Consider the following 21,312-nt stretch of genomic DNA (forward strand, 5'->3'; position numbering starts at 1 on the left):
TTGTGCTTGTCACCTCATCAGTTCCTACCTCTGTGTCCCACGAAGGACAAAGAAGGAGGACTTGAGGGAGCAAAGCATCACTGGCATCAGCTTTACCCTTCTGCTTGGAAAGAAAAACATGTATAGACATCCTTATGTTACCTTTCCCTTAGGTCTGACCGTCCTAGACAGTGTCAGATGACCACATCTGGATGGGAGAGGCTGGGAAAGCCAACCTGTCTAGCTGGGCACGTTGCCATCCTGAACCAAATCAGGGTTCAGTCGGCAAGAAAGAAGGGGATGGATGTTGGGTGGGAAATTACAGTGTCTGTTTATGGCAACCATGTAGTTCCATGTGAATGGGGCTCCGCAAGGACATTTTACTTCCTGTATCATGTGAGTGTGACACAGTTCCCTACTCAGATAATTTACAGTCTACGAGGATATTTGCCGTTTCGTTTTGTCTTTGCAGGAGGATCTCTGCCATTAGATTTACTCCTGCCTGAGTAAAATTTTCATAGAAGACTTGGAATAAATTAGGACTTACTCATGCTGCTTTATAGTAGCTCATAGTATTCAGGAATAGAAATCTAGAGATTGATTTTAGACACACTAAGCTCTGCATTAATTTATTCTTATTTATTACAGAGACTAGCCCACAGCATTGTGGTCAGTATATACCAAATAATGCTTAGTGGGTGTTAATTGTTGTCTTTATGGTCCTTCCTCATTTGTAAAACATACTTATTCGGTATCTATTGTGTGCCAGTCGCTGTTGTAGTGGGTTCTGGGGATACAGTGGTAGACACATTAGATACGGTCAATGTCCTCACTCTAGTGAAGGGAGACAGGAGATCAACAGATACACTAGGAAATTAATTTCAGTTAAAGTGGCAAAAGGAAGGCAAGAAATGGTAAAATGTTCAGAATGGTCTCTCTGAAAAAAATGATTTCAAGTTGAGAACATTTTCTTCTTGAGACCTAATTCTCTAAATATCCAAGTTACAAGGAAGATATTCTTGGTGAAAATGAAATTATTTTCTAGGGAACAAAATATTAATTTTATCACGGGTTCCCTTATCCTAGAGGCGATAATATGAAAAATTGTTGAATTTACAGGTTTCTTTTCCCCAACAGATGGCTGTCTAATTCACCGTTGAGTCAACCCATTAAACCTCATCATACAAAATCTACCAAGGAAATTTTTAGATTCCATGCATTTTTATTGCATGTTCTTCTCGACTCCTTCTTTGTTTTGACCCTTGCTGTGGTTCTTAATGTAATAACTCTTCTCATGATAATTAAGGTGATACCCCTCCTTAAATATGTAACAAGGAGAGAAATGTGACCCCCATCAGGGCTCTGGAGATAAATATGCATTGATAAAGATGTAAAAGATCACTCTAAGTCTTAGTCTAATCAAATGATAGTCCTGAAAAAAATACTGAGGAATCTTCACTAACAGTTTATCGGAATGTTGTCCACACAGAGCAACACCTGGGCTGACTGATGGAGAGCATTTGTTTGTTTATAGGTTTAATATTTCAGGATTTTGTGATGGTGGAATACACTTGGAAGTGTACTGTGAAGCGAAGTTTGGAGAAAAGTCTACCTATAGTCTGTGTTTCTTTTTTACAGACTTTTAAAATTTACTGACTGACACAAACATACTTCTTAATTAGAGACTTGTTTACAGTTTTTAAACATAGATTCCTTGGGTTTGTTTAAAAATTGTTTCTTTTTTAAGGTTATTTCCATAAAGCTACCCTTGGATAGGGCAACTCTTACTTAACCTCAAGGTGTTTTTGCAAAATTATGAGAGCAAAATAAGTATCTAGGAAAGACTTGCTTGTTGCTCAGTAAACTTAATGAAAATGTTATATTTGAGGTATAAATATTTATTATAACAGCCTGTAACATTTGTTGTATATATCCCGTGAGCTTGTATATAGCCAGTGAGCATCTATGGCGTATAGTTGGTAAATGAGGCTATAGAAGTGGGTGGCCCAGGAACATATCGTGAGGTTCTCTGACATTTTAAGGTTAACTAGAGGAGGGAGATCTGGCAAAGGAAATAATGAGAGGATGTCCATATGCAGTCAGGGTGTGATGTCACCAAAGCTTGTAGACAATAACAACTCAAGAAGGGCGAGTGATTAATAGTACAAGGCAGGGAGTGTGATACCTACTCAGCAGCGCATGTGGGGCTTAATGCGGAGAGCTCATTAGTGACCTCAGAAGATGGATCTTGTTTAAGAAGTGAGATGTGAGGAAGCAGAAGTCACTTCTTTGAGAAGTTTGGCTAGGAAGGGGAAAAGAGTAAAAACAGCTCCTGAAGGGGAATGTGGGGTCCCAGTAGAGTTTTACACTTTTCTTTTCTTTTCTGTTTTGTTTTGCCTTTGTTTGTTTCTTTGTATAGAGGAGAAACTGAAGTTTGTTTAAATACTGGTACAAAGGATCTGGTAGTTCAGGAGTGATTAGAGTGAATGATAGCCTAAAGACCCTGGAGGATGAGGTAGATAAGACCCAAACATAACCGGTGAGAGACTTACCCTGGAGAGGAGAGAGTGCTCCCTGCACCATGATGGCAAGGAAGGAGGGGAATGCTGTATGCTGAGGAGAAGCTCCTGCTTTCTCAGTGGAGGGCAGGCAAGCTCAGCCTGCCAAAGGGTGGGGGTTAACAGAGGCTTGGGAGAGTGGGGAGGGGCTAGGGTGACACTGGAGACAGTAGTTTGGGTAATGGTGAATCTGCAATGCTCTGTAATTTTTTCCAGAACTTAGTCATGCAAAACACAGACCAGCAGGATAGTACCACTGACCCAGGGTTGGCTCTTTGTTTTCTTTTCACAGCCACTTGTCACGAAAGGTCAGCGAGGCAGGGGGTTTAAGTTATTTGCAACAGAGGGTAAATACTGGTTGGCACAATCTAAGACAAAGGAAAGGAGTTGTGATGGGAGAGGCTGAGGATGGGAGAGAAGGGAATTCATGGCCTGGAAACTCCCCTGATGTTGAAGCAGCAGCAGCAGCAGCTGGGCTACCTGAGCGAGCAATCTGGGAGGATGCGATTTTGTCGTCAGATGGGCTGTTGGCTCCGTGCTTTTGGAAGCAGTGTCATTTTGGGTGATGGCAAGATCCAGAGGGTTTTCTCTGGAGGGAGAGCAGACTGAGGAGAATCACAGATCAGAGAAAGAGGGTTTAATTCCTGATAGTCTTTAGAGGGAGATTGCCTCTTGGGCTTGGCAGAATTTATCTCTGGCCTATAGTATACTAAACATAGTATTAGTATTAGCATAGTGTAGTATGGGTTCTTTTTTTCAGCTAGCTTTGACATCTACTTGAGTAAGCATGGGTGGGGCCCTGTTTGCTCTCTTTGGTGTGCCTCATTTATTAGCTGAGTTTCTGTCCATCATTTGGGGGAGCCCTTTGCTGTGGTTGAGTGGGAGTTTCAAGGGAACCACAAACCAGACCTCACCCTTTCACACTCTTATCTTAGCTCATGGTTATATTGCCTTTACCAGTGTTACCCTCTGAAAGAAATGAGTGAATGTTCTCATATTTTTAAAATATTTCAGTGCCTTTATGTTTTGCTCTGCCTCAGATATTAGTTGCATTAGTGTTACCTATTACAGCACTGATATTTTCTGCTAAATCATGTTATAAAACCTCACAGGTATCCAGTAAGTGTTTTAGTGATGGTTTGTGTTTAATTTGCAAAGTCTCAATGAATATCATTTACATATTTTAGTCTTTTTAGTTCTTTACTGAGGGTGTTTTCAAGGTATGTTCTTTTACTTCCTGAAGGAGCAAATGATGTGAAAATCCTTCCAGGTCAAGCTGTTTGTCCTACTCCAGGGTGCCGAGGAATAGGCCATATCCGTGGTCCACGGTATTCAGGACATCACAGGTAAAATTTTTTCTTGTTTAAATTATTTCAAGGATGAATTGGAACATTATGCAGATTAGCAGGTGTAGGTAGCATCATAAATGACTCTCTTAGAGCCAGATGCCCTCCCATTATACTCCCTTCTCTGTGTTCCTAAAGTCCCTCCTTGACATTTCCTGCTGCCCGCCCACCTCTGCCCTTCCTGGAGACTTGTTGGACCCCTGAGGCCTTGCCCAGAGCCACATCACTTCCCCCAGCCTCTGCTGACACTTTTCTAAGCCAGTGCCCATTCCATCAGATATGCTCACCATTCTGTGTCCCACCCCAGGCCTGAATTTGCTCCACACAAGTGCTGAGTCCTGCTGTCTTCTAGAGCACTTCCAGAACCTCTTGCCCTTTCCCCCTTTTGTTTTTATCCTTCCCCTCTTTCTTTTTCTCTATGTCTTAATCCTTTGGAGATGAGATGATTCTGTGATAGAATATAAAATAATGAGTGTGAAGTTATACTGTAGCATATACCCATGTTTTTAATATTTCATAATAGTATACGGAGAATATGCGTGTAAAGAAAAGTAAGTACAGATAAATCTGTAGAAGTCCGTACTGCTTTTTCTGTTTCCATCAGTTGGTAAAATAATGCATAGATGAAGTATTCATACTGGTGATCTAGTTACAGAATATGTCAACTAAAAAAAAGTTTGCTCAAATACACAAGTAAATAAAACAAATATCATAGATAAGTATAAAGAGAAAGGAATACGTTATATAATGCGTGAAGCAAAAAAAAAAAATATTTGTTTGAATAAAAGAGATCCAAATGGAAGTCCTGGCTTTATCAGGTGGTTGCAATCCTGGAACAAGTGCTGAAAACAGTTCTAAATTAATCAAAGCAAATATTTCTATAATAAATAATGGTAAATACTCCCAAATAGTCTAAATGAACATATTATGTGTGTAAGTACAATATTAACACTTAAAAGTGTATCACATAGTATCCGTAAAAAAGAAATAAAGACACGCAAACATTTTGGGTACGTGGACAAAGGTGTAGGACTTGCGGACCAGGAGAGTAGAGTTGAACCTGCTGGAGACCTTGTGGTATTGTGTGGGGGAAGGAAGAAAAGAGAGTAAAGGACATACGGGAGGGAAGGGGGCAGTTGCATCATTGGGAGAGGGCTCTCTAGTGTGTGAGGACCCTGTTGGGGCAGAGAGAGGCACTTTTCAGACATCCCCAGGGGTATATGGCTACGAAGAATCTTCCTCAGGCTTTTCTTGTGTGCTTGCTGTTTGTTTGTTTGTTTAAATCTAGAGCTGCAAACTCCAATATGGTTAGTCACTAGTCATATGTGTCTGTTTAAATTAAAATTAACTAAAATAAGACAAAATTAAAACTTTAGTTCCTCAGTCACACATAGCCACATGTGCCCTTACTGGACGGCACAGGAAGTTCCGTGGAATGGGCCTGAGAGAGCTTACCATGTTCTGCTTTCTCATAGTAGATTTTTGAGTGGAAGGTACTTCCTGATGAAATAACTGGTCACTTAGTGCTTCCTTCAAAACTTGAGTCATTATCCTGAAAGTCAGCGAGACCATAACATTGCAGTTGGTCTGTCCCTTGGTTCTTTCTGGAGTGTACCCTCCTGAGTCACTGGGGCTGAAATAACAAATACCACCCTGGACAGCTCCTTAAGATTGCTGTGTACCTCAGCCAAGGTCTCTTCTTCTACTTCATCACAGCTGACTTGCCTCCCACGCTGTTCCCATGTGTGCCTCTCTTGCCTCTCCCTGCTTGGATGGATCCTGAAAACACTGTGAACAAAGTCACAGTGGATGTGCTCCACTTTGTTCCAGCAACTTCCCAGAAGTTTTCTCATTCAGAATGACACAAAGAGGTCCAACTGTTGCTGTTGTTTTTAGTGTCTAATTATGAATAATATTGACAATGTACGACATGATTTCCTCCATCCACCAAGTAGCTTTTAAAGCTTGGCCTCAGAACTTTTGAAGAGACTAAAAGAATATGGAAGTAGAGTTTAAAGAAAGGCATTCCATGAACCTTAGGAGAAAAATGAAATACTGCACATATGTGGTCGAAGAATGGGACATTTTTTAGGGAACTAGAAGGCACAAGGCATTCTTTCTTGAGAGCTTACGATTCACAGGGCTGTTCAGGGAAACACCTACATGATTGGGTCTTGGCTCTTCTCCTACGATAGAACTTGTTGTGATAGTGCCAGGACTCCTGTAAGTGAAAGTCTTCAAAAGCTTAATGATCCCATTATCTCAGAAAAGGAAAATAACAAACAATGAGTACCTGTGATGAGTTTCTCTCTAGAATGGAAAAGACAAAAATTAGACAACTGGATGATTCTTGAACTTGCATTTAGAACTTATAAGGCATTTACACTATCAACTAAATAAATCCTGACTTACTTATGAAAAGAGCAGATAGAAAGATCATTTTCAGTGACAGGTCTTGTCTTTATCAAGTTTAGTTTTGAGATGCTAGAGTCACTCATTGACTACATCCATTTTCAGTTAATACATTGATTTATTTTTAAAACATCAACTCTTATTTTCAAATATCTATAGGTCATCCCATTCTAAATATCATTGACTAAGTTAGTCAATGTACTGACATAACTATAAGTATAACTTAATTTGCTTCAATTCTCTTGACCTAGTTGGGCAAGAGCTGTTTTGATAAATCATATTCTCTGGGGTTTATCTTCCTGTATTTCAATTATTGTAGTCTTAATCTTACATAGTTCTACAAGATGAAGAATATCCCTCTTCAGTATGTATCTTTGGTGGTATTTGTTGAGAATATTACATACACACACACACCTAACTTCACCTGCTGGGAATTTGCCATAACATACCCCAAAGTTGTCATTGTACATTTTGCTTCTTATATGTCAATGAGATGGTAAGCAGGAGATGAGAATTTTAAAATGCTGCATTCTCCCAGGACTCTAAATGTGCTGTTATACTCATCTCTAGCTTGAGTTTCCTGAAGCATGTAAGTTAGGCTTACGTGCTCTAAAATGAAATCATTTTTCCTCTTGTCATAAACATACATACCTTTACCAAGTAGTCACCATTCTACAAAATGCTTTCTACAGTCTCTAGTCCAGAAGAGTTTTAGGCAAATATTTTTACATTTAAAAAAAGAAGAAAATCACACAACCAGAAACCCCTCCAGCTTCACTAAGGCCTGTATGCAACAGCTCAATTGACTTCTGCTTCCAAAAAGCCTTGGGGAATGCTTGCAAGTGGAGAGCCGTGTTACGGAAGACAGCAATTTCAGCTGCTCTTCTCGAAGATACTCCCAGGCAGCAAAGTGCTTGCAAGGAGTGAATCTTGTTTTTACCATTTTATGTCAGAAGTTCTGATTCTGATATTGAAGTTTCAGTGTTTTGAAAGGAAGTAAACAATGTTCTTAAAAGAAGTTGTCAGCGTCTTGTTTCGTGCAACTGACAAGGAAAGCCGTGACATCAGGACATCACTGAAGACACTGAAAAGAATACAGCACTTTAAGAGATCAGGTGGGCCTCTTGGTGTCCTTTGTAGATGGATTTCAGACAGGTTTACTTTAGTTTTCATTAAAATAGTCAAGGGGTTAACAGTAATATTCAAAGCTGTTTGGAGTTCATGTAAAATCTGCATAAACCATTCTTTGAGAGAAATTGCATCAATTCTTATCAGTGTGAAAATGAGACTGGGCACACAATTATCACACAATTTACATGTGATTTGAATGAATTTACATAGTGAATAAAATGAAGTAGGTGTGTTTGTTACCATAGAAATATTTAAAGATTACAATATTGGGACTACAAGATGTAAACTTACTTTAAGCCAGGGTCCAGGATTCGACAGGCAGTTGTTTTTTTCTAAATGAGTAGAATGTAGACTTGGGAAGACTGGTCTACCTCTGGGTCGTAAAATGTACAAAAGTAGTTTATTTAGGAGCTAATAATTACATTCTTTATACAAAGAGCCGGGTATTGTTACAATGTAAGGACCTCTGGCCCTGATGTTCCTGTGTGGGTCCAGGACATAAACTGCTCATGTCACACCATAAAGAACATACTAGAAAAGAGGCATCTGCTGCTCAGAAGTGAGGGTGTCTGGTAAAATCTAAGACGTTTTTGGTGATTTTCATGGAAACTTATGGCACAACGCCTCTATTCAAGATTTATCTAGAATCGTTTTGCCAGTAGTGTATGTGTGTGTGTGTGTGTGTGTGTGCGCGTGCACATGTGTGCCAGGAATGTATTAATGTGTGGTATGTGTGTGAATGTGTGTTTATATGGTATGTGCATATGTATGTGTGGTGTGTGTGTGTTGGGGGGGTGGGTGCAGTGGGTATGTGTGTGTGGTATAGTGTGTGGTGTGGGGTGTGTGTGGTATCTGGGTGTGTGTGTGTGTGTTTGTGGGAAGTGTGCTAGGGTATATGTGTATGTGTGGTGTGTGTATATATATATATGTGGTGTATATGTGTGTATATGTGTATGCGGGGGTGTGCTAAGGGTGTGCGTGTATGTGTGGTATGTTGTGTGCATATGTGTGTGGTGTATTATGTGTGTGGTGTGTATGTGGGGTGTGTATGTGGTGTGTGTTTATGTTTAAGGCTTCAGGCAAGCCTGAGTTGGACTTCCAGACCTACCAGTTAGTATGAACTCTAGAGCAAATGACAGTACTGTTCTCCACCTCAGTTTTCTAATCTGTAAATGGGGGGCTCTGCAAAAAAAGAGGTTGAGTTCGCAATGAGGTTAAAGCAGGCAGAAGCCTTTATTCTCGGTCTGGTACAGAATCATACTACTGAAAGCAGAACTACAGGAAATATAAGGAGAAACAGTATGATAGGAGACTTGAACGCCTCCATTTCAGACTACGATAGATTACTTAGGCAAACAGTAATACAAATCTACAGAATCTGAATAACACGATTTTGAAAAAGAAGAAGATTGACTGAAAGATATATATCAAACTGAAAGCAGAATAAACTACTTAAAAGCACTTTTAAAAACTCAACTATTAGGCCACAAACAATAAATTCTGAAAAGCAAAACAGTTGAGACCCATTCTCTGATCAAATGCAGTAAAAGACGCTGTTGAGAAAAACTCCAGTCAACTCAGAAGACATGCAAAAAAAAAAAAAAAAAATCACAAGCAAATCCTAGGATCAAAGGACAACCCAAACCTGAATCTCAGAAAATCTGGATTTAGCGTAAGGAGAACACTAAGGATACAAACTTTTGGGATATCGCTGTACCTATGCTCAGAGGCAAATTATACCCGCCTGTTAGAAGGAGGAGGGACTGGAAAGTATCCCCCACACTGAGAAGGCACTTTGAGACCTAAAAACGAGGCAGGCCACTCCATCATTCCACTTACAGAGTTCTGTTCAGGGTAATTTACTGAGGGGGACCGGCCCTGCTTGTGTCCAGGCGCCCGACAGCTGATCCCCGCCCCTATTCTCTACCAAGTCTGGACCTTAAACCCTGCTTTTATAGAGGTGGGGCGTGGTGGTGCCTTCTGTCTGCCAGGGACCTGAGGTGGGGCCTGGAGGAGAAGGATCTGAGAACCAGGGTCCCCTAAGAAAGGGCCCAGGGGCACGCTCCTGGGCTTCATGTACCATTGCTCTGACTGCGTAGGTACTGGCTTGTTTTAAATCTTTGATCACCCTTTTGGGGTGCCTGGGTGGCTCAGTCGGTTAAGCACCCGACTCTTCATTTCACCTCAGGTGGTGATGACCTGATCTCACAATTTATGAGTGAGCCGTGCGACGGGCTCTGCGCTGGCAGCACGGAGCCTGCTTGGGATTCTCTCTCTGTCTTTTTCTCTCAAAATAACTAAACATTAAAATGCTTGTTTCAAATCTTTGATCACTCTTTTAATTGGGGCTCGTGGAACTCCTGGATCTGGATCTCACAGACCTGTCTCCTGCCATTCTTAGAAGTAGGTCTTCCTCTTCAAGGCTAGCATTTCCCGTGCTGTCCTGTCTCGTGGGTGGGTTTTCAGCCAACAGTCCCTGGTTGCAGGGCAGTGCGGCCTCTGCACACAAACCCCTGCCTCTAGCCTCTGAGCCCTGGCAGCCTGCCGCGCATGCTCTGACTCTGCTAGGGCCCTCCCCCTCTGGCGCTCCTCTCAGCTGCAGCGGGGTCCCTCGGGTGGTCCACCCCTCGCGTCCCCACACTGGCCACCTTCCCTACCTTCTGTCCCGGCCCCTCTGAGTGACCCGCACAGCCACGTTCCTGGGTCTCACCTCACCTGCCTCCTGGAATTCCTTTTGCTTCCTTGCTCTTTCTGTCACATACTTACTTTCCTGGCTTTCAAGTCTTTTCCCCGGTTTATTTTCTCCTAGTTTTGGGGTAGGATTTGTGGGAGGTAGTTGGGTTATATATATTATATATTATATATTTATATATATAGTATATATAAACATATATAACATATATATACCATATATATATGTTATATATAACATATATATAACATATATATATGTTATATATAACATATATATAACATATATATATATAAAATATCTGTTATCTCTCCTTAACCACAGTTGTTTACTTGTGGATAGAATTCCAGTTGGAAACCTTTTTCTTCAGAATATGAAGGCATTGCTCCATTTTCCGTCCATTTACCAGAAGTCAGCTGTCATTCAAATTTCACATCAGGAAAGGATTGGTCACCCTCTTCCTTCATCCCGCCCTTTGCAGGAATCTCATGCCCTGGACATTTTCAGAACCTTCTCTGTATCCCTGGTGTTCTGAACTAAGTTTTCGTTCATAGGTTCAGTCTGCAAACTCATTTCTTTTGTTTCTAGGAAATGTTTCTATGATACTTCTGGAGTGATACCCTCTTTTCTGTGTGCTCTGCTTGCTTTCCTGCACAAGTGCCTGGATGTTCTCCAGCTTAAAATCCCCTTTCTTTTGTTCTCTTCTATGGAATATCTCAACTTTGACTTGCAATTCTTTGATTAAAGTTTTTAAATGCACTATGACTTTTTTCCTGTTTCTCAGAGTGCATCCTTATTTACTGATTCATTTTTAATTGCGTCCTGTTCTTTTTTAAAAATATTTTTAAGTTTATTTATTTTGAGGGAGAGAGAGACAGGGAGAGCGAACAAGCAGGGGAGGGGCAGAGAGAGAGGGAGAGAGAATTCCAAGCAGGCTTCACACTGTCAGTGCAGAACCGAACTTGGGACTTCATCTCACAAACTGTGAGATCATGACCTGAGCCTAAATCAAGAGTTGGATGCTTAACCCATTGAGCTACCCAGGTGCCCTGATTGCATCCTGTTCTTGTTTGATGGACTTTGTGTCCTTTCTTTACTCTCTGACAGTATATGAGACTATTGTTTTCTTGCTCCCTGCATCTTTTTTTTTTCAGGTACTTGTTTTTTGTTTTAGAGAGAATGTGCATGCATGAGCGAGTGTGAGCAGGAGGAGGGGCGGGGGGGGGGGCGGGGAGAATCTTAAGTAGGCTCCACACTCAGTGCAGAGCCCGACTGGGGCTCGATCCACGACCCTGGGATCATAACCTGAGGGAAATCAAGAGTTGGAGGCTTAACCGACTTGAGTCACCCAGATGCCCCAGCACTTGTGTTTTGACTTAGGTTTTGGTGGGGTTGGTTGGCCTCTTTCTGTTACGTGAATGACATTTCCCTAATCCCAGTAGTCCTGTGTGTTCACTCTTGAGAGCGAGGCACCAGAAAGCTGGTACACAGCTTTGTATGCATGCTTGGTGCCTGCCAGCTGGTGAGCTCCATCCACTGGTCAGGCAAGGACAGAGCCAAGGTTGAGGAGACCATCACCAGCAGTGAGCCTCCTCTTCTGAGTAAGTTCCTTCCAACAGACATGATGCTTCCAAACATTTCCTAGGTGCTTTTATGCCATCCTCTCCCTGCGGACTCTTGGCTCTCACCTGATCCATTTTCCAGCTTCAAAAAAATGTGTTGACTTACGTGCTATCATTTTTTCTCTTATGCTTTGTGTTTATGCATTTATACCTTCTCATTGTTTTATTTAGTAATGAGAGGAGGGACTTATCATCAAGGAGAAAGGATAAATTCAATTTTCCAATCTGCCATTTTTCTCTAATGTATTTTTAAAACTTGGCTTACTCCCCAAATAATAATTTAGCTAATAGTATATAACTTTATTTCTAACTCTTTGTTGTTCCACCTTATCATAATTGCACCTTCTTCTTGGTATACATAGAAAATAAAAGATTGTGTAAAATGACTTTTTATTTAGCTTGGCTCTGTAAATTTTATGAATTTATAGTGGCTGATTGGAATACTATGTTTAAAAAATTCTCAAAGGCATGGTTTTAATTTCATATGCACAGTACTTCTTATTTATTTTCATCTACAGTTAAAACTTTATCTTCCCAAGACAGTGCCTTTGTGACATGTGTTCCCTTTATCTGACTCCTTTGTCACTTGGCCTGTCATTTTCTTTGACTTTATGTAACCACATGGTGAAATTGAACTGGGTAGAAGTTTAAAAATAAACTTGTAGATGTGTTTTTACTTTAATAAGTAAAAAGAAAAAGAGTATCTGACTTTAGATAATACTTTTAATTCTCAAAATGACATGATTAATTACCCAGTTTAGTAAAAGCATTGATAAAGTAATGAAAGATCAGCCATGGGTCCTTAAATCACTTCTGTCCATTACTTGGAATTATTGAATGTTAATGTATATGTCTGATTTTACTCATTGGGAAAAATTACGTAAGAATTCTGATTTTTTCCTTCCTTTAAGGAAGAGGATTGCATATGGAATGCTTAGATTTATAGCAACTGAGGCATTTATTTCCAAAGATACTATATTCTTTGACATAGTCTGTGGATTTTATCAAGTATAAAGTTTCCAATTCCATGAGTTTCCAAGGTTGTAGTAACTGTATCTTTACTATGAGAAAAGTAGATGTGACTTTAGTTTATTTCTCTGTGAGATCACTTTATGGCAATTAATGGGAGGACAAAATGATAATGTCTGGTAATTTTAAGTCACCTTAAAAACAAAATCAAAGTAAAAATAGACACAGAAAAAATCCATTCTCTTAGAGATAATACCATGTAAGTTATTTTGATTCGATACCATTTCATTACAGAATTAATCCACAGTCAATAGTAAAATTTTGGATAATATACAGAAGCATTCAAGAATAAATAAAAACTACTCATATTCCTACTACAAACTTATATGCCTTAAATGTGTTTCATTTTTCAGGCTTTTTCATATGTGTGTGTATGTATGTATATCTGTGTGTGTGTGTGTGTGTGTGTGTGTGTGTGTGTACACATACACATACACATTTTCCATGAGTAAAATCAGACAGGATATACAATTTTTTGCTACTTGTTTTTCAATAAAAGATCAAATAGTTTCTCCTTTTGTTAAAAATTTCTCAGATACATTAACCAGATATTATTTAGTGCAAAGTCTTTATGACTATTGCCTCTTTGTGTTATGGATTCTGTATTAGTTAGAAATGACTCTTTATCTGTATTTTTCCCTGACCCCTGCATTGTCTTATATTAATAGAGCCAAAGAGAATTTTTTTAATTTTGAGAAAATATTTGCCTGTTCTTTATTTTTAGCCTTTCATGTCATTTTATTTAGATACGCTTTTTGCAAAAAGCATAGAACTGTCTTAAAAGTAAAATCCCATCTAAGAGTCTTTTCCTGTTGATAACAGAGTTTGACCTATTTGTGGTCATTGTTATAATTATTATATAAATTGTGTATATTCCAACTTGTTTTGTGCCCTAAGTTTTTGCCTTCTTTTTTTCTTTTTTAATGATGGTGGTGGGGAAGGGAAGGGACCTTCCTTCATTCTTCTTTTCCAGAGCATTTTGTTTGTTGATAATCCCTAGTTTAAAAGGAAGCTTCTAGTTTCTCTAATGGTTATTCTTAAGTTTTCCAGTGTGCTTCTAAAACTACATTTATGTAACTATCAAAGTCATAGAACATTAATCTGGCTTTTTTGTGAAACTTGAAACAATAAATGCTTTTCTTTTTTCCCTAATCCAACATACCCACTTATATTAATTGAACTTGTGATTCATTACAATACTCTTTTTTCTTTTCAGTTTTTAAGCAATAAGGATCAATTCTTGGAAAGAGCAAAAATGGGCAAACAATTTTACAGTCATACTTAAAACAACCATGTACTCTTATTTCTGTATATTTGACTGGTTCTGGTGGTATCCTCAGCCCTTTTTATAGTGCAGTTTTTGCATTTTTAAAAGTTTTAAGTTGAATTCCAGTGTTAGTATACAGTGTAATATTAGTTTCAGGTGTACAGTATAGTGATCCAACACTTCAATACATCACCGGTGCTCCTCACAACAAAGGCACGCCTTAATCCCCATCGCATGTTTATTGATTTAACATTTTCTTTTCAATTTTTTTTAACGTGCATTCATTATTGAGAGACAGAGCGTTAATGGGGGAAGGACAGAGAGAGAGGGAGACACAGAATCCGAAGCAGACTCCAGGCTCTTGAGTTGTCAGCACAGAGCCTGACGTGGGGCTTGAACTCACGAACCGTGAGATCATGCCCTGAGCCGAAGTCAGACACCCAACCCACTGAGCCACCCAGGCGCCCCTGATTGAACATGTTTTGTTATTTGTTCTGGCACAGTTCTTTTCAAGGTTTATTTTCATTTGTGGCACCTCTGTATCATATTTAAAATATTTGTGCATCGTACCCATGAAATCAGTCTGAGAGGAGACAGAGGTCTTAAGCCCAGAGCTTTTCCTTCAGAGCTCCATCAGCGTTACTTCATATCACTTTCCGGTTCTTGTGCCACGTGGGCAGAGTCTAATGCTGGCCCCATTGATGGTGGCGGAGGTAGTCTGCACTCCTTTTGTTGAAGGTTTCCTGTAGAAAGTCTTTATATGTTTACATATATATGAAATTTAAAATCCTTCTAGATATGTGTCTAGATATGGTTTCCTTCTTTTTGAGTTTACCTATATTACTATATGTTCTTTCACAGCTTTCAGAGCAGAGTCCTCTTTCATCTCCTATCGCATTTCTCCCAGTATTTTATAAGGTTTTGTTTGTCTGCCGTCTGTATTCTTCTCTCTAAAAGTGATGTTAAATGACATTGGATCCTCTGCCTCTGCCCTTCGTGTCTCTCATTTTTTCTCTCATTGTTTTCAGTTCTTCATTCTTTCCCTCTGCATCCTGGGGCACAGCTGGTTTGATTTGATCTTTTGTGCCTACATGAGGGGGTTGTATGCACCTCTCTGCCAGCTTTCCCAGCCCCTCTTCATTCCTCTCCATCACCATGAGGCTCCTCTAACTAGCCATTAGGGAAGACATTTCAGATGCAAGATTCTTAGCTGATCCTGACACATAATCATCCCTTCACTGGAAAGTTTCATTTCTCCATTTATTTTTTCGAAATAAAAAGTTTCAAGTGCATGCTGCCCTTTATTAAAGGTAACTTAAGAAGATTCCTTATAATTTCAAGTGGTTGGACAAAGGGTAAGTTCACATCATCTCTGGGCCTCAGTTTTTCCATCTGCAAAACGGTGATTGGACTGTGATTTCTCATTTCCTTTTTAGTTACATTACCTACCATATTGTTTACTCTAAGTGACATTTATCAAATTAATCATCTTAAGAGCTAAAGTATACTGTCTGGACAGAACTTATTCCAATTGCAAGGAGCTAACCCATATGTGAATTTCACTGTTAAATGTGAATATCTTGAGTTCAGGATCTATATTCCAAACGCAAGGCCCATAACTACAAAACTATTGCTAGCAGAAAGAACTGGGTTGGAATATCTGGTTTCCTAAAGACACCTCAAGAATCAAGATGAATATTCCTTCCATTATTTGCTGGGCACAGGGGAAAAGAATACGATTCCACAATCAGTTTTCTCTGACTTCCTGGAGTTACTCAAATTGTCAAAGAATTTGTTCTAGCTAATCTGAATGCATAAGAAAGTCTGTAATCCAACTTAAAATGGATTTTTCCTCCAAGAAATAACATCCCTAAGACTAGGAAGTTTTGTCACTCACTGTGGTTCTTTTCTTATAGATATGTCATTCACTATATCAATGTGACATTCTTTTGGAGACTCTTAACTTTTAGATAAAACACCATTATTAAAAGGTAGCATAGCAGAACCTGTCTGCCTTTTGTGTATGAGGATAATGTTGATAGTACAACTGTTTTGGGAAATTACTTGCAATGTAGACAATAAGATGGACTAAGGTTGATACAGAAGTTGAATGTTGATGTTTCTCCTTTGGAAAGAGCCTATTGTACAAGATAAGAATACCAATTAATAACATGTTATATTTACATATCATTTAACCACTTACAGTTTCACATGCATTATCTTATTTAATACACAAGGCAGCCCTATGATGTAAATTTTGTTATCTCTATTTTATGAATGAAGAAAGTGAGTCTTGGACAAGTTGTGTCCTCTCCTCATGGCATAGCTGGTAAGTGGCTGATGTTCAATTAAATGTCTCCTAACTACTGCCAGATGCATATGTGGAACTGGGGTGGTAGTTGAAGTTTTGTCTTTCATTTGTAGATTAGGAAGATTTAGGTCAGAAAGGGAAATGATAATACTAAACTACACACAAACTTACTTCATCTGGATAATCATCTGTTAAGGAGACTGTTAAGAAAAGTTTTCTCATGAGGGAAAAGCAATATAAAATGATCTCCAGGTTTCCTTCCAAACTATAAATTTTTTATTCCTACCTCCAAAATACACATACACACACACACCCACACACACAGGGCAGGGGGATCTTAAAGACAATTTCAGTTGTTACTCATAATTTGCTATAGAAAATAAAGAAGAGTATAAGCTACCTGAATGTTTGCCTCTTCTCTGGTATGTAGAGCTGTTAAAATACTCCTTGTAAAACCTGAACTATTAATAAAAAACTTACAAGTCAGAAATCTGAAATAAGGACTCAGGTTGTGAAAATATTAAGCTAGATATGATTTTAATTACTCCTTTGTCTCAATTATTCTCATCTTGATGATATAATAAGTACAGCATCATACTCTAATTTCTGTTATTATAATTCTCTGCCCACATATGTCAGATTTAATATTCATTTGCTCGTCTTTATGTGGAGCCAGATGGAAGAGGTGCATTGCCTATTTATAAGACTAGCTGCTATTAGTGTATTTTCCAATTCCTTCAGTGACTAACAGTAGGTGCAGTTGAGGATGGTTTAGGACTGCATTAGAAATGCCAGAGCAATAATCCAAAGTAAATAATATGGTGCTATGTATCCCAAAAGATCGTGCTGATTACTAAAATAGACACAATGCCATTGGCCTCAATTATAATAATGCATGCTGCAGAAGGCTCAAGTATGAATGGAGAACAGATAATTCTGATATAATAAACAGAGCTTTGATCTTGGAAGCCATTTATACAATGTTGTAAACGTCAGTTATGTGGTAAATACCAAAAATTGTTTTACAAGATATGGTAATTCTGTGGTTATATGCCCAACAGAAATGTGTGCCTAAGTTCACGAGAAAGGTATGTACGGGAATGTTTGTAGTGGCACCCACCATTCATAGAAGCCCAAACGTGAATTCACTCCTTTGCCCGCCAACGGTGAATGGATAAATTGTGGCACATTCACACAGTGGATGCTCTACAGCAGTGGAAACAAGCCGACTCATAAGTACACACAACAACATGGGTGAAGCTCACAAATGTAATGGTGACTGACATGTTTGAGCCAAACTCAAAACAGTAAATGCTGGGTGATTCCATTCACATAAGATACAAAAACAGACATCACTTATCTACTATATAAAAATTCAGGGCTCTGGTAAGAGGGGGAACGGAGGGGCTTCTGGGGCCAGGTTCTGGTTCGTGAGCTGGTGCTTGTGACAGGAGTGTTCAGTTGGTGAAAACAATTTACAGTCTGTGCATTCTGAATGTAAGGTGTACTTCAATAAAAAGTTTGCAAAGCAAGATTACCTCATTGAAGTGGCTCTCCAACAACATTACTTCACAGGTTTCTGTAAGTGGACCCGTGACAGTCTGACGTGTCAGTTAGTTACACCAAGCTGGAAGGAAGCTGCCCGGCCTTTCCTGCCACTCCAGAGACCTCTAATGTCAGGGCAGAGGGAGCAAACATCCAGGGTGAAGGCTGCTAATGACGTCACCTAGGCCCCTGGGCTGTCGGCCAATGCAGGAGGCCGGTGGCCAGCTTCCCTGGTGTCCCGTCACTGAGGCCTGGGTGTCACCCCGTCTGTCTAGTGAGATGGAACTGCCCCTGTGTCAGCTTCAGCCTTCATTTGAACTTCATAGTCCACATTGCTCATCTTAGGTTTTAACCTGCTTTGCACGTCTCTATCATGGGTGAGAAGTAAACAGATAGAACAGAGTACAATGTTGACACTTCACTGCATTGGGGATTAGGAGACCTTGCTCTTCAGCCTTGTGTTCTGGAATCTATTACCCAGCTGTTCGCCTGTGTTTTGCTTCCTTGATGCCAGACTTTGAGTGGGGTAGAAAGATGACTTTTCCCTCCATGAGACAACAGGTCTTGTAGGAAGAGGTATCAGGATAATGAAAGCAGACTTAAATTCCTTCTAGTATAATGTATTTTTCATGGAAAACCATGGTTTTACCCTGGAATGAAGCCTTCCACACACATGAAATAGGCTGAGTCTTCCATCAAGGGGTAATTGGCCAGGTTTCTGTGCTATTTAAACTAGACTGTGAAGTAGATGACAAAATCTCAGAACAAAATAGCATGTACCACTACTTGGAGTATTTCCTGAACAAGGATCCGCATGCACACAAGCCTGACACCCTGCCTCTTCCTCACATCCCAGCCACCCACACGTTTATCTAAGAATTCTTTGCTGGTAATTCACAAACACCAAAAAAGTCTTTTAAAAAAAAGGAACTAAGAACCGTGTTCCATTAAACTGCAAACTGATGTTCTACCCTGTGCACGAGGAAAACCTCTGAGTCTGTGCCCAGCATTTCCGGGCCAGCTGTGTGTGGGCAGCCACTTTCGTGTCCCCACACTCACAGCAGATCTTGGCTCCTTTTGACAGTTGCTTCCAGCAGGTTCTCATCTTTGTTCACAGGGATAAGTGCTAAGGATTTCAGCATGGTATCCCTAGCTATCATATTTCTAAAAATCGAGCTAGTGGCTGGTGGCAAAAGAAGCCATTGCTCTCTCTCGTTATCTGCGACTTCACATAATTAGTGTTGGGAGTGACCAGTGGAAACTCAGAGATGGACTGGCTATGTGCCACTCTGGTGGAGGTGTGGGTAGGGCTTGTAAGGGAAGCTCTTTGCAGAGAAGGATGCTTTTCTGGTCACAAAACAAACTGCGCTGGAATCAATAGGAAGTACCAGGTAAATTTAAGTATACAGCCACACCTCGATGCAAACATTTGGGCCCAATGACTGAAATCCCACTCTTCTTTAATACAGGAAAACAAATGGCAAGGCTCGAGAAGAACAATGTACTTGATGTTCATTTAATCAATTTTGCTGTTACTTAAAGATATTTAAAAATAAGGCCATGTAAGTGGCCAATGAAATTTTTATGTGTCTTAAGGGTTTCTTTTGAATGGAATAGCTGGGTACTAATGAGAAAAACATTGCAGAAATTTGTGACTTAAAAAATAGTTAAAATTTGCATTTACATCTTCAATAAAAATAATGATTTATGTCTTTAACAAAAATATATCACCCAGAATGGCTTATGTTTCTTTTTCATACAGTTTTCAGCCTTTCATTGAACAAGCATTTGTAGAATGTCCTTTATGTGCCCAGCATTGTGCTAGGTATAGATCTGGCCCTGTTTCTAGAAGCTTCCAGTCCAGGAGAGGAGATGAATAATACCTATAATGTTAATTAAATGGTGTGAGAACAGTATGCTTGGGGTGTTATGTGTGGGTGGTCACATGAGAGTCCCTGGAACTAATCGAAGAGTTTCAAGAAAAGTGTCCCAGAAAAGTTGGTAGCTTCCCCAAGTCCCAAAGGATGAGTAAGATTTAAGCAAAAGGGGAAAGAAGGGATGTTCCAGCAAGAAAGAGTAGCTAAGACACAGAACGTGTGTGTGTGTGTGTGCATGTGCGTGTGCGTGTGTGTGCGTGTGCGTGTGTGTGTGTGTGTGTGTGTGTGGTTGCATGTAATTTCAAACATCTGGAGCTTGTACTTGGGTGGTGATAGTGGAGGATGAAGGGTGACAGATAAGGCTAATGACGTGACCAGGGCCCATGCCCACTGTGCTCCTAAAACATTCTAACCTTTCCTGATCCTGGGCCTTCATAGCTTCTCAGATAAGAGGTTGAGAGCTGACATGTCATCTTGCATTCAGGTGTGAGTGTGTTCAGCCTGTTTGGTCTTCTTCTTGGATGCCTATGCTGGTGGCTGGCTGGTGCCCGCTACTAACACAGCCAAAACAGTAAAAGTAAGGGCCAGCTGCTTCTTGTGTTACTAATACAAAGTCTTAGGCATTCTTGCCGTGAGTTTATTCAGTGTTCTCCAGTGTTCAGGATGTGGGCATCGAGAATACTTATTTTGGAGGTGCCTGGGTGTCTCAGTCAGTTAAGCGTCCGACTCTTGGTTTCGGCTCAGGTCGTGGTCTCGCAGTTTGTGGGTTTGAGCCCCGCATCGGGCTCTGTGCTGACAGCATGGAGGGAGCCTGCTGGGGATTCTGTGTCCTTTCCCTGCCCATCCCTCACTTTCTTTCTGTATCTTTCTCAAATTCAAAAAAAAAAAAAAAAAGAAAGAATATTTATTTTCTAACAACACCATTGTGGCTTCATTGTCAATAACCCACTGAGATTTTTTTAATGATACTTCAAGATTAGGTTTCTGTTGTGTGCCAAGGATTTGACATAGGTTGCCATATTTAATCGTCACAACAAGAGTTTTACAGTGGATCTGATCTCGTTTCATAGATGAGGAAACTGCGGCTGGTTTCAGAGGGGTGGCCATCTGGTTATCAATAAATGGCAGAGCCAGCATTTGAATACATTTATTTGAGCTCATCGTTACACTAAGTGCCGTCTCCCTCCCCTACTCTTGAACCCAGGAGGCAGCCAATGACTGCTGGGGAAGTTTCTATACCTCTGGCCCCTGGTCTGGCCAGCTCAGGTCCTGTTGCCCTTGCTCGGGCTTAGCATTCTGAGAGGTCTGTGAACTTAACTTGCTGTGGCTATTTCATAGAATTTCTATGTCCCTGCCATCCCTTGCTTCCCCACCTCTTCTGCTCCCTTCCCCAGACTGACCTCAGCCCCTACTGCACTGAAAAAATAACCATCCGGTCATGCCTCCTTCCCCATGGGCAGAACAGAGGAGTCCTCCTGCTGAGTGCCAGTGTGTGATACCCACCCTGCCCCTTGTCACCCATCTGCCTGTGAACCAATCCCTT

General features: G+C 40.2%; 1 protein-coding gene across 3 annotated transcripts in view; it reads left to right on the top strand.

The window, feature by feature from the left end:
- Nucleotides 1-21,312, top strand: part of L3MBTL4 (L3MBTL histone methyl-lysine binding protein 4) — a 368,508-nt gene that overhangs the window by 193,311 nt on the left and 153,885 nt on the right. For all 3 annotated transcript variants that reach the window (XM_047090320.1, XM_047090321.1, XM_047090322.1), the window contains exon 12: nt 3,781-3,883. In XM_047090320.1, the coding sequence (XP_046946276.1) occupies nt 3,781-3,883 (103 nt within the window). The remainder of the gene's footprint in view (nt 1-3,780; nt 3,884-21,312) is intronic.

Source organism: Lynx rufus, unplaced genomic scaffold, assembly GCF_022079265.1.
Source record: "Lynx rufus isolate CCGP_SWC_20201006 ecotype Redwood Valley unplaced genomic scaffold, mLynRuf1.p SCAF_29, whole genome shotgun sequence".
Lineage (NCBI taxonomy): Eukaryota > Metazoa > Chordata > Mammalia > Carnivora > Felidae > Lynx > Lynx rufus.